The sequence below is a fragment of the Zootoca vivipara genome, chromosome 8 (genome assembly GCF_965207765.1).
Source record: "Zootoca vivipara chromosome 8, rZooViv2.hap1.1, whole genome shotgun sequence".
Classification (NCBI taxonomy): Eukaryota; Metazoa; Chordata; class Lepidosauria; order Squamata; family Lacertidae; genus Zootoca; species Zootoca vivipara.
The window spans coordinates 79,141,630-79,154,412 of NC_142591.1; the positions used below are offsets into that span (position 1 = coordinate 79,141,630).

Below are 12,783 nucleotides of genomic sequence, written 5' to 3' on the forward strand. Positions count from 1 at the left end.
ATATGTTTAATTTTGGGGGTAAATAAATTCCATTAATCCATTCACAATGTCATGCTCTTCCAGAGGTTTTTGTAAGATTATTGGGCAGTTTCTCTGCCTACAAGATATTATCACAGGTGCTTGGTTTACTTTTGCAGTTCTCAAAACTGAATTTGACTCAACAGAGATCACATGCCTCTTCTTCACAGCAAAAATGTTATAACATGAACAGAGTTGAGAAAAAGACCTTAATCCTATTGTTCTACAAACCTATGAATACAGAAGCAACCCCTTCAGTGCTAAGTTTCAAGAAGTTCAGTGAATAGAATAGAAACAATATTTTTCTGATTGTTTGGAGTGGACAGTATTTAAGTTTTTCATGTGTAGGCTGGGCTGACAGTCTAAGTTTCTTAAAAAATATATATATTGTTTTTGTTTAGCCAAATTAGTTAACAAACATGGATGTTTGTTTAAGCAAATAACATTTGCTGAAATGTTATTGTTTCAGTTGAATAAATCTATTTAAATTGTTATTATTAAGGTAATGATTATTTTTCTCCTTCCTAAGTACAACAGTAAAGTTGTCCAAATATGAATGATTAACCTATTAAACTGGGGATAAAAAAACTAATATGAAAAGTTGTTATTCTAAAAATCTTCATCTACTTGCATATTAAAGTTATACCAGCAAGAATTAGTCTTTATGATTTAAATCAACTATGATTTAAATCAAGCCTTACTGACTAGTGATTTAAATCGTGATTTAAATCAGTTTGATTTAAATCAGTTTGATTTAAATCAAATCCACCCTGTCTTCAAGGCCATCCAATAAACCTAATTTGAATCCAATTCAATTCAGCACTCTATAGAGATTTTGGGAAATTATTAAAATCAGTTAATTTCAACCCTCTGCAGACTCAGAAAATTTCTCTGACTTTCCCTTTTGCTTCTTTCCCCATCCTAGTAAGACACTCAGTAAAAACATATAGGTCTACTTTAGAGGCTCCAAAACCCGGGGGGGGGGGGGGGAGAGAGACTGCATCTGGTCAGGCCACTTTTGGCATGCAGGGGTGTGTGCCCACCTGTCAATCACCTGGTGCCATATGACACCAGGCAATTCAATTTCAAAGCAACAATCAGAACAACACACTCCTTTGCAGCTGCGGCTTGAATTCAAGCCAGGGTTGCAAAGATCCCCAACGAAAGTGGAATTTGCAGCTGACAGCAAATTTGAATTCAGAACCAACAGCAAGCCTTGCTGTTGATAGGGACCAGCCCTATCCACTGAGTCTAGGGCTTGCTGATCGGAAGGTTGGTGGTTCGAATCCCCGTGATGGGGTGAGCTCCCGTTGCTCAGTCCCAGCTCCTGCCAACCTAGCAGTTCGAAAGCACGTCAAAGTACAAGTAGATAAATAGGTATCGCTCCGGCGGGAAGGTAAACGGTGTTTCCATGCGCTGTTCTGGTTTTGCCAGAAGCGGTTTAGTCATGCTGGCTACATGACCTGGAATAACTGTCTGTGGACAAACACTGGTTCCCTCAGCCAGTAAAGCGAGATCAGCGCCGCAACCCCAGAGTCATTTGCGATTGGACTTAACTGTCAGGGGTCCTTTACCTTTACCTTTAAAGGGCAATGGGGGGGAAAGGAGCCTTTTGCCAGATAGCATACATCTCTGCATGCCTACGCAAGAGGCAGTGCATTTTTTTAAGCTCATAAGGCAGTTTATGTCATCATATTCTCATTTGATTCCAATTACATCCCACACCTTGACCCTTCTAGAGAAGCTCGAGATTTCAGGGCCAGCTGCCATAGCTTGACTTTACCTCCCACTTTGTCTCCCCATCATACTCGACCAATCTGAGTCTATGTTTGTTCTTGAGGTGTCTGTTGAATTCCCACTTTGTACCATACACGAAGTTGCAAACTGGACACTTAATACCACCTGAAGGAAAAGGGGGAGAAAGGGGGGGGGAGAACATGATGAACTCCACCAGCACAATCTTTGCCTCTCATTGATAAATTAAGGCTTATGCATGCCAGTAAGACATCAGCACTTTATCAAGTTTCCCAGGTTGCAACTTTATTAAGTTTAATAGATGATTACTTTCCGATTTGCACAAAGCAAAATTTATGCACCTTTAAACAGCAACACATTGTCACTTATATAACTACTATGTTTTCACTACTGATACTGAAAATACTTTTGGTTTTTTGTTTTCCGGCAGCAGAGTATTTCAGGTGAATTCTGCATGCGTGCGCACATGCAAATTGTTTTGTTAATTTTTAACTAGAAACACGGAAAATGAATCTACTACACACAGAGTTAAGAATTTGTTTTTAATATATTTCCTATTTCCATGCTCAGAATCTCTGGCAATTTGAACATATTTTTTTAAAAAATTGCTCCTTGATTTTATTTATTTTTTTGTCCTGATTCAGAAGAAGCCCTGAAATCTTGCTGTGAAGCCTCAGGGTGGGGGGATGCACAGCATGGTGGGAAATATTACTTTGCACTGAGCAGCAAAACAAACCATAGCCCTGAGTTATGGAAGCTTGAGGAATTCCTTATTTGTGATTTCTGATACAGACACACCTAACCCACTTGTCCCAACCTACAGCGATTTGGGGCACAGTCACCATTCAGGCTTTCCTTTTTTCTGATTTTGCAATGCAGTTTTTTGTTTGTTTTTTGTTTACTATATTCTTGAAATGTGCATACGATGTGTATTTTGGGATTAATTACATTTAGAAATGTGCATTTGATTATTATGCAGATTTTAAAAAGAAATGCAGCAGTGGCCACTGATCCATTCATCCCTATTCTAAGGTATCTCTCCTTTTTTAAAAATAAATCAATAAATCACAAAAATCTTATGATATCTTACTGGAACGGCATGGTGAAATGGTCATTTGCAGCAAGCAATGATCAACAATGAATGTGAAAAACCTGGGAAACGGTTCCAGAGCAGTTTTGTAGGGCGTTGGGCATGGGGTGAAGGGGACAGAAACATACCGGAAAAGACTCAAAACTGAAAAGAGATATCAGAAATAAGAGCCTTTTCTGTTTCTCTGCTATCCTGTCCCCAACTGCTAAGGGCTAATAATCACACCAGTGAAACATCCACTGGCTCACTGTGAAATTGGCTCACCATGTGGTAGCTGCCAGTACATGTCTTGTGATCTTTCCTGTGCTCCTGATTGCATGAAGGGCGGTCTACGAGTGAACTAAATAACTACTGCATACATAAATGGTGTCTCTACATCCGAACTCCACACGCTTTCGTGCAGTGGCAAGCTACCCTAATCTCGCAGCGGTGTGTTGGAGAATTTGCCACTGGCACATTGTTTATCAGTTGCAGAAACATCTTTGCACCAAATGCAACATGTTTTCCCTCTCCAAGCCAAACTCTTTCGAGATGGGATTTCATCAACGCGACGGAATGGAGTAATTTCCTCTATTTCATTTCATAAAACCTCATTAAAGTGAGGTTCATTTGCTGACATTTATTAGTCTTCAAGGATTTCCTAAGTCCTGCCTATTATTATTTTTAACCGCTTTAGACAATGCAGGCTGCTTGGTTTTATGCAAAACTGGAATAGCTTCTCTGTGAAATGTGTTAATATGCAACACTACACAGCTCCCTAGTAAGTACCTTTGGCACAGGATAGGAGAAAGATACCATCAGTTACCAAATCTGAAATGAAATATTCATTTCATATCACCCTCTTAATAAAAACTCAATTAGACGCAAGACCTTCCTCTATTTCTTTTAAATTAAAATTACTGTAACAATAACACCCTGCTAATTAAAATGGGCACCTTTGTCACTGTGACTTTAATTAAGGAACAACAAATGGAAGCATGCAGTTGAGCCAGTAGCAGAAAACTGTGCGACAGCTAATTGACATCACAGCTAAAGAAAATTAATTTCCATCCAATTCATTAAATACTTTGGCAATGCAGAGAGGGGGAAAGGTCACTGAATGACATACCTTATCTGCTTTTGACACCCGTGCATGTAGTCAAATCATATTGGAGGATTTCATATTTCTGAAATGCCAAAGGAGCAATTCCACTGTTGACCCCCCCACCCCCCTGGACACACACACACACACACACACACACACACATTATTAATGCACTAACTGGTCGCTTGGAAGTGACATTTAGTTTCTATATTGCATTAATAAGGGGTCACAAAATGAAAAGAAGTCGCAGATAACAAGCAGCCAGAAAACCCCCGAGGATCTGTGTGCTACTGATAGTATGGGAAAACGCTCATTTTAGAAGGCTTCCTATCTTCAGCTTCCCACGGCGAACCTCCTTTGGCGTCTTACGGTCCTTGAGTTTAAGCTACAGCATCAGGACAGTAGCATAGGGGAACTTACTGGAAAATACTTCCATTAAGCACTTTTCTTGCTAGAACTACATGGAACTGCATGCCCTGGGCTATTTCCTTATCAGTGGTTACGGCTCCAGATCCTTACAGTTTGTCTTTTAAAAATGCAGGAAAGTTTAAGCATCAAAATAATTAATAGGTTTTGCTGAATGGAGCAGCTCACGTTTAAAAAACAAAACAGCTTTGCTTCACTGGGCAAATCTGGCTGAAGTTTACAGCCTATATTCTGGCCACAGCACCTTCTTTCTGGCGACAGGGAGGCCATGTGGTTGGCTATCTCTGAAGGGTATTTTAGAGATAGCTGGGATGCCCAGGCCCTGTGGTTAGTTCATTTTATCTACAATTATAGTGGGCTCCTGTCATGGAGTGGCTGGATGCAGAGGAGGGGGGGGGGCTACCAGCTGGGGAACCTCCAAGGGAACCCCCAGGGGAAAAAGATTCAGAGCCAGGGGAGTCAGTGGTGGAATGGCGATGAGTGGTCAGAGGGAGCAGACTGGGAGGAGGAAGGGCCGTAAGCAGAAGAGGTGACAGGGTTTGGTGAGCAGGAAGAGGCTGTGGCAGAGGGCAATTCAGACTCAGAGGCAGAAGTGGAGGCTGGAGGGGGGGAGGGAGGCGCGAGACAGAGAGGTAGGTTGCTGAAGAAGCCAGGGAGCCTCCCCCTCCTGCCGAGACCAGCTCCCTCTCCCCTGGTCTCCTAGAATGCGCCGAGAAATGAGGAGGGCAGAGCAGAGGCAGGTTGTGCGCAGGCACAATTCGCAACTGCTTGGGAAATACCTGGGAGAGGAGGAGACTTAGGAAGTGGTGGGAAGGCGGAGGCCTTCAGTCCGTGCAAATGCCTTCTTGGAGCAAGACCAACTGGGGAGAGGTTGCTGGGATCACTAGGCCTGTGCTGTTTTGGTTTCTTGAAGACAGACTTAACTTCACTAACACCGAGCCCCCCCCCTTTTTGATTTCTGACCTGCGCTTGCCTCCAGCTCCTGACATTTCCTTTCTTTAGCTTCTAAAACAAGTTAATCTGGCTACTAGATAAACATTTGTGTATCATGGGGGGGGGGGGAATGTAAATCCAGCATGAATTCTGAAGGCAGAGATACATTCCTGGCTTCCTGTGCAGATACCCCATTTCCTAATGCCAAGTTGTGAAGGTTCATGAAGTGGAAACTCCTCCCCATTCCATCAAATGTACGGCTTGCCCTGTTTCTATACAGTGGTGCCTCGCTAGACGAAATTAATTCGTTCCAGGACTCAATTTGTCCTACGAAAAATTCGTCTAGCGAGGCACCGTTTCCCATAAGAATGCATTAAAAGTCAATTAATGCGTTCCTATGGGCTCCGGGGGACTGAGCTTCGTCGGATCCGGCTCTGTCGGGCGAGGTGGGGGAAAGGTGAAGGAACGATCCTGCGCCTTTCCCCCACCGCCGCCAAGCCAGTACCTGAGCCGAAGACAGCCCGCCCGCTTGCCTTCGCCGAGAAGGCGCCATTGCCACCAAATGCCGGCTCAGTTGGACGGGGGGAGGGAGAAGAGGACTCCGCTTTCCCCTCACCCCGCCCGACACAGCGCGGATCGGACGAAGCTGTCGGTGGCAGGGGGAGAGGAACGAAATCGTGCACAGATCTGTCCTTTCTGTCGGTGGCAGGGGGAGAGGAAGGAAGGAAGAAAAAGGGCTGCTTTCTCCGCTAGTTCCTCTTTGTGTTCCTCTGGTCTCTGCCGGTTGCTGGCGGAGAACAGCGGAACACAAAGGGGAACCAGGTGCAGCACGGGCAGAAGGCAAAGGAAGATCAGCTGACAGGCGCTGACAGCTCATCTTCCTTTGCCTTCTTCCCTTGCTACAGCTGGTTCCCCTTTCACTAGATGAATGCCCTGATTTTCTAATCAGAGGTTTTTATGGCCACGCTTCGCAAGACGAAGCGGTGGCCATAGAAAACCTCGCCGTATAGTGAGGCAACCTCTGATCAGAAAATCCTTTCGTTAAGCGAAATTTTCGTCTAGCAGGGCATTCGTCTAGCGAGGCACCACTGTACTTGCATTCTTGGCTGCTGTTGCACAAATACGTTTGTCCATGGGAAAACAAACATGGCTGCCCATGCACCTGATGATTCACATGCCAACAGGGATAGGAAGCAGTCTTATTCCAGGCCAGATCATCAGTCCATTAGCTCAGTACTGTCTACAATGACAGACAGCAGCTCTCGAGATTTCAGGCCGGAGATAACAGGAACTGGATCTGGGGCCATTTTAATGCAATGCACGTGCTTTTGAATGGATGTGCAGCCCCCCTTCAAAGTCCATGCTGCAATAAATGCATTTGTTTCTAAGGTACCGCAGATCTCTATCTTCACTGCGGTTTGGAGGACTCAAAGAAACTAACATCTGGGTGCACTCATTGCGATGCTTTTGTCCAGGGGTTGGCAAGGCCTACCGGGCATGGGCCGGATCACTCCTGCGGAGATCCTCCGTGGGTCGGACCAGCGCAGTGCGACACCGAAAATCGCGTCTGCGCATGTCCGCAGCACCAAAAATCATGCCTGCAAATGCCCAGACGCCGAAAATCATGCCTGCACAGAAGCAATTTTTGGCGTCTGGGCATGCACAGAAGCGATTTCTGGCACCGCGGACATGAGCAGGCATGATTTCCAGCATCTGGGCATGTGCAGAAGCAATTTCTGGAGCCGCAGAAGAGAGTCCCCACGCCGTGCTGGTTTAGCGCAGTGCTTCCGGCCCATGGGCCTTAGGTTGCCAACCCCTGCTTTTGTCCTCCAGTTCCCATATTTGCAACAATGGAAGGGGGAGGGCAGACAGCATTTATTCTGAATGCATTTGGCTTGTGTCACTGTTTCTGTGTTGTTGGAACATGGGTTAGCACTTCCGATAAACGTGAATTCTTTGCAGACATTTTTTTTAAAAAGCTATGAAAGAAGAAAAGAATAATTTGGAAATGCTTTTTAGAAATGTCACGCTTGGGAGAATGATGTTTTATTCATTATCTAGAGCGGCTGTGTTAATCTGGCATCTATTCTACTGTTTTAAAAAGCGAATTTTGAAATCCCTGCAAGATGCTTTTTAAGGAGGGGGAAAGTTCTGCATTTTGTCATTCAATATGGGGATAAACACTTGGAAACCATCAAAAATAAAACAAGGGAGTCAACTTCTACAAACAGCTCAGCATCTCCCAGCAAAAGGCAATCAATTTTGGCTTCCTTTTAATTCCCCACTTGCAGTAGAGTTACATGCTTTTCAATGTCCTGAATCCTTGAATACGTTTCATACTTCAGAAGCTACTGGACTGGGCTATCAGATTTCCAACTGCACAGCAGCAAAATGTCCCTTAAGAGTGCAGTGTGCACATCTCTTGCAATTGCATCCAGATATTTTGTTGTTCGGCAAAACCCACTTTTAATTAGATAGGGCCCGGAGTAGTGAAAAGACTCCTCTCGAATTCCTCCCCCTCCCTGCTTCCTCTTTTATCTTCCCAGGCTCTAGTGAATATCAAAACAACAACAAAAAACCTCATATAGCAGGAAGGGTTGAAAAATGCTCAGGCACCTACTCTGATGCTCAGCTAGTTATTTGGAAGTGAGCTGAGCTGATTGCAGTGGAACTGAGAAATGTATGCAGGTGCCATGTACAAGAGAAGAATGCTTTGCGGGAGAAACGCTAAGCGTTTAACCAAGCAGGATTTGACCCACAGGCCGGTTTCACAAGTGACGCAGAGGAGAACTGGCTAGGTTAAGAATGTAAGAAGATGGCCTGCTGAATTGGGCCAAAGGCTCATCTCTAGGTCGGCTTCCCATTCCCCACAGTGAGAAGAATATCCTGAAGCAATGAGCAGAATGTTAGGCTTGCTTGCTCCAACAGATGCAGATCAGATCCTCTTTCCTTTTTCCTTTCTTTCTGATGGAACTCATATTTGGGGACTTCCTTGGCTTTTTTCTGGCCCACATAGGACCAGTCTGGATAATTGGCCTGGTAAAGATTTGACATTTTCCTCCCCAGTTTTTGATTTCAGTTTCTGTTGAAATGAGGCTGCATTTGAATGTTGTATTTAATCTTGTTTTTAAGCTGTATTTTAATCAATTGTTTTATATCCGTTGTTAGCCGCCCTTGGCTGGGGGGGGCAGGGTATAAATTTTATTATTATTATTATTATTATTATTATTATTATTATTTATTAGTTCATCAAATCTAAGCTGCCATCCTGTGAAACTGTTTCTGCAGAAATCAACAGGAGTTCCAAGGGGTGTGTTCGACCATGTCCGTCTGTGGACAGAGAGCTACTGAATCCATGGGATGCTTCTGTGAGATGAAGGGGGGCGTGCATGCTGATTTTTTGCAGATCTCCCCTTTCTCCTGCTGTCCCCTGCACTGTTCCAAAATGTCCCCTGCCTCTCTTGAGCTAGTGAAGGGGGGGGGAGAGCTGCAGAGGAAAGGGAGAATCAGCAAAAATGGCCTCCCCCCATTCTATAATAACAGATGCCTTCTGCTGAGCTGGAAACTGATGGACAAGGAGGGAGACAACGGAATGCAACCCCAGGTAAATACATTCAGGATTGGAGAGTCCAACTCTGATCACAGCTGCACAGCCAGTTTTCAAAATAGGGAAAAAAACCAACCCTTTTCTCAAATACAGCAACAGCTTTCTTCCTTTCAAAGTGCCTTTGGCATCATTCCCATTAAGAGAGAGCCAAGAACTCGTTCGGTAGGAATTTAAACCTGCGCCGATCCACAAGTGGATGTTGGCTTCCCTCCAGCTTTCATTCATATGGATTTTCAACTCGTACACAAGGTTTGCTACAGGTTTTTTCTTTCATGGAAGTGATGACAGTGCCTCACACACACAAACACACCAGCACACACACCTGGGAAGACAAAATCCCATCACTGTCCACCACTCAAAAGCTATGCCTGCCGCAGCATACTCTCTGCAAAAGAAATTTAATTGTGTCTTAATTCAAAGGAGCAATTTTTGTGCGACGGTTTCAAAATAAGACAGGTCACCTTGCTGGAGAAGGGCTTCGGCGGCAAGCTCTCCAGAGCCAGCATTAACATACTCTTCATCGGGATGCTTCCTGTTGTAATGTCTCTTCAGAGAACCAGATATGTTGCAGGAATAATGGCAGTGGGCACACCGGAAAGGCTGCAGAAGGAGAAAGGAAATGAATTAGCCGCATCTGTTTCCTGTCTTCAGAACTTTACAGAAGACCTACGCTTCTGGCTTAAGAAACAGCAAGATTCAAATCTATCTCAATATGTATAATAGCAAGCTACTTTGTTCCATTAGGTAATGCTTCTAGAGCAACACATGCAAGCCAATGTCTTAGCAATGCCTTATCTCCAACTGTATTACATTTTTATACCTTGCAAAGTTTCACAATAAGGCAGAAATTCATTGGCACCAAACAGCTCCGCGAAGTATTTATGTGTCGTGGCTGCTAAGTCCTCGTCTCCTCCATAAAAAGATGGATTGGCAAAGCAAGGTAGCATCACTCACTCTGAAGTTGCAAAACAAAAAAACAAAAAAAACCACCCACAACTGCAGAATTTCCAGCTACTCAATAAATTACACTGCATTAAAATTAATGCCCTGTACTAATTTAGTGACATGCTTCTCCAGGCAGACGGGAGGAACACAGAGCTGATGCCTCATTCAGAAATGACTAGCAAAAGAAATTGATGGGGGAGAGGGGACATGCAAAGGCTGTGCACAACTCTGCACATATAAATTGCAATTACCCCAACTGGACATTCAGTGGAATTCCTCAGCCTCCTGCACAATAAGAGTGTGGCGCAAGGACAGAGCATCTGCTCAGCATCCAGGCTTTCTGCTCCCTATATCCACATCCCTCGTGATGAAAAAATGTAAGACAAACACCCTCCATCCCTGTTTTGCATGTGACTTGGACAGGCAAATGAGCAAACAAACATGGCTGCTCCAGTTGCATCTTCTCTGGCCCTCCCTAGAGCAATCTTCACTGAGGTAGCATGTCCTCTAATTGGCTGGTGGACCATTTCCTCTGTATGTTTGGTTGAATGTCTCCCTGCGATAAACAAGGCCTGAAGTAAGGAAGACGAGACCTCTCTGTTCCTGTCTCCTCAAATTATACACTATTTTTGTACAGTTTCTTGTTCTCAAGACTTTCTTCTCCAGACTCGGTCTGCACTATTTAAGTGACTTTCCTAGCAATGCTGAGAAGAAGTCAGTGATAATGTGAAGAGAAGAATGTGATATGGTCTATTTACTGATCAGTATACTGGTTTCCACTAAAAAAAAATCATTGTCTGGGAACTATGAAAGCTCAGAAATACTATTTTCCCCTATCCGAACAGAGGTACTCAGTCTCCAGAGCTAGTCCTGTTAGAATTGCATCGTACGCTTTGTAAAAAATTAATCACTTCACAAAAATCAATCAGTACAGATGTCCTACAAAGTTTCCTTTAGAGACCTCAAATAAATCCATGTAAATAGGTTTCCTGACTAGAATATTGAACATAGCAAGGCATTAACATTCCTGAAACATGTTTCGGGTGCACAACAATGCTGAGAAGCAGTTGTTCATATTCCCATTTTAACAATGGGGAATTGAGGCTGAAAGGTAATTGGGGTAAGGAAGGAGTTCCAGTCACTTCTCTTTACTAGGCCACATCAGAAACAGCTCCTTGTGCATGTGGTCAGGACTCAGTAGTCCTATCAGAAAAATATAGTTGGCTCTGTGGAGTTTTCACACGCACAAAAGGGTTAAAAGACTGAAAAATATGAACACTGCTCCAATAAAATCCGTCTTTCAGTGTGTATCCTGCAAAATGTGTGTGGAAAGGAACTATCAATATCTTCAAAAGGCTATTTCTTACAGTCACAATACTGCCTATTATTGAAATATCATAGTTGCCTGCTTGGCTATTTAACAATAAAAACTACTTTGACCTTTAAATGGTCTAAAGGTCATAAAAAGAATATCTTTGGACCGATTCTGTATTCCAGCTTAGATGCCTTAGCAACAACAAACAATTCACAGAACCACTTGCAATGTTACAGTGTGATACAGCTTTGGTTTTGGATGTGGGGTGTTCTGGTCCAACTCCTCATTCAGGCATAATGATAACAACAACAACATATTACTTATGAGCTGCTTCTGGCCACTCTGGGCGGCTTCCAGCATAATAAAAGCACGGCAAAACTGTCAAATATTAAAAACTTCCTGATACAGGGCTGCCTCCAGATGTCTTTGGAAAGATGTGCAGTTGTTTATCTGTTTGATGTTTATCTGTAAGAAGCTTTCAAGGTAGCTTTAGACACCTTTTACAGTGCAAATTACCTTCAAAGTTACTGGGAGGCAAACCCAGCATTTGGAGAACCTTGAGATACCAAGGTAACTGGCATGTCTAGCCTTGACCTAAATGTTGGGGACCTTGAGGAGCTGGCAGGGCTCCTTGAATCCAATGCTGAGAATTCCCTTGAGGGGACCTCCAGGTTGATACCCAATAGTGAACTTCTGGAACCACAAGGAGAAGGTGAAGCAGCCCCTAAGCCCTCAATATCACGGGCACCAAACACTTTTAGGGCCAAAGAGCGATGGCTCAGTATGCATTCACAAGACCCGGTGTTGGCAGTCTACTTGTGAGTAAGTGCTGCCCCCCCCAATACACCTTCATTGGCAACAGCTGTGGTTTGGATGTGCTTTTGGAGGCCTGAGTATATAAGACCTCCCTTGTAAGTCTTCCACTGTCGAGAAACAACACAGCTCTGTGGCTTCTAGTCCCTGGTGGCAGAAGTTGCCTTGCTTGAACTCCCTGTGATGTTGACCTTTTACTGTTTCCTGGCCTTATCTCTGGATTAGGTTGGTGACTCGATTGACTCTTTGTACCTGACCTCTGTTTGGAAGCTGCTGCGTCTGCAACCCTTCCCTGGTTGGTGAGTACTTAGGTGAAGTGCATCCTTTGTAACTGGGACCTTAGTACCCGAGGGCATCCCTGTGGAGAGGCACTAACCAGTAATGCATCCAACAGTTGGGGAATGGTAGTGTAGGGGGGAGGGATTACAGAGAACCCCCCCCTTCATCAGAAGCAGCTCATCTCCAAGCAGTCATGAGAGCGAGTGGTCTGAAGAGGTGAGTCAGGAAGCGGAGAAGGAGTGCCAGGGCTCTGGCAGCACTAGAGAGCCCCTGCTCCATAGGCAGGAAGAGAGAGAGGCGGAAAGAGTGGACAGGAGTAGGGCAGACAGAAGACCAGTACCTCTGACGCCGGAACTGAGAAAGAGAAGGAAAGGGAGGCGCTTCTCAGTTCTGAGGCTTTTATGCTGGTCAAAAACGCGGAAGAATTTAGTGCAGGAATCTGACTCGAGCGGGTAGACATGAAATGAGCAATCCGTTACACTGTAAATAATGTGCACCAATAAAAACGTCTGAAAGAC

At 44.2% G+C, this 12,783-nt stretch overlaps 1 protein-coding gene across 5 annotated transcripts in view; it reads right to left on the reverse strand.

Moving 5' to 3' along the window:
- Positions 1–12,783, reverse strand: part of ZFAT (zinc finger and AT-hook domain containing) — a 104,178-nt gene that overhangs the window by 13,030 nt on the left and 78,365 nt on the right. For all 5 annotated transcript variants that reach the window (XM_088675986.1, XM_088675988.1, XM_088675987.1 and 2 more), the window contains 2 exons: positions 9,375–9,513; positions 1,802–1,920 (listed from right to left, as the gene is read on the reverse strand). In XM_088675986.1, coding sequence (XP_088532112.1) covers positions 1,802–1,920; positions 9,375–9,513 — 258 coding nt within the window. The remainder of the gene's footprint in view (positions 1–1,801; positions 1,921–9,374; positions 9,514–12,783) is intronic.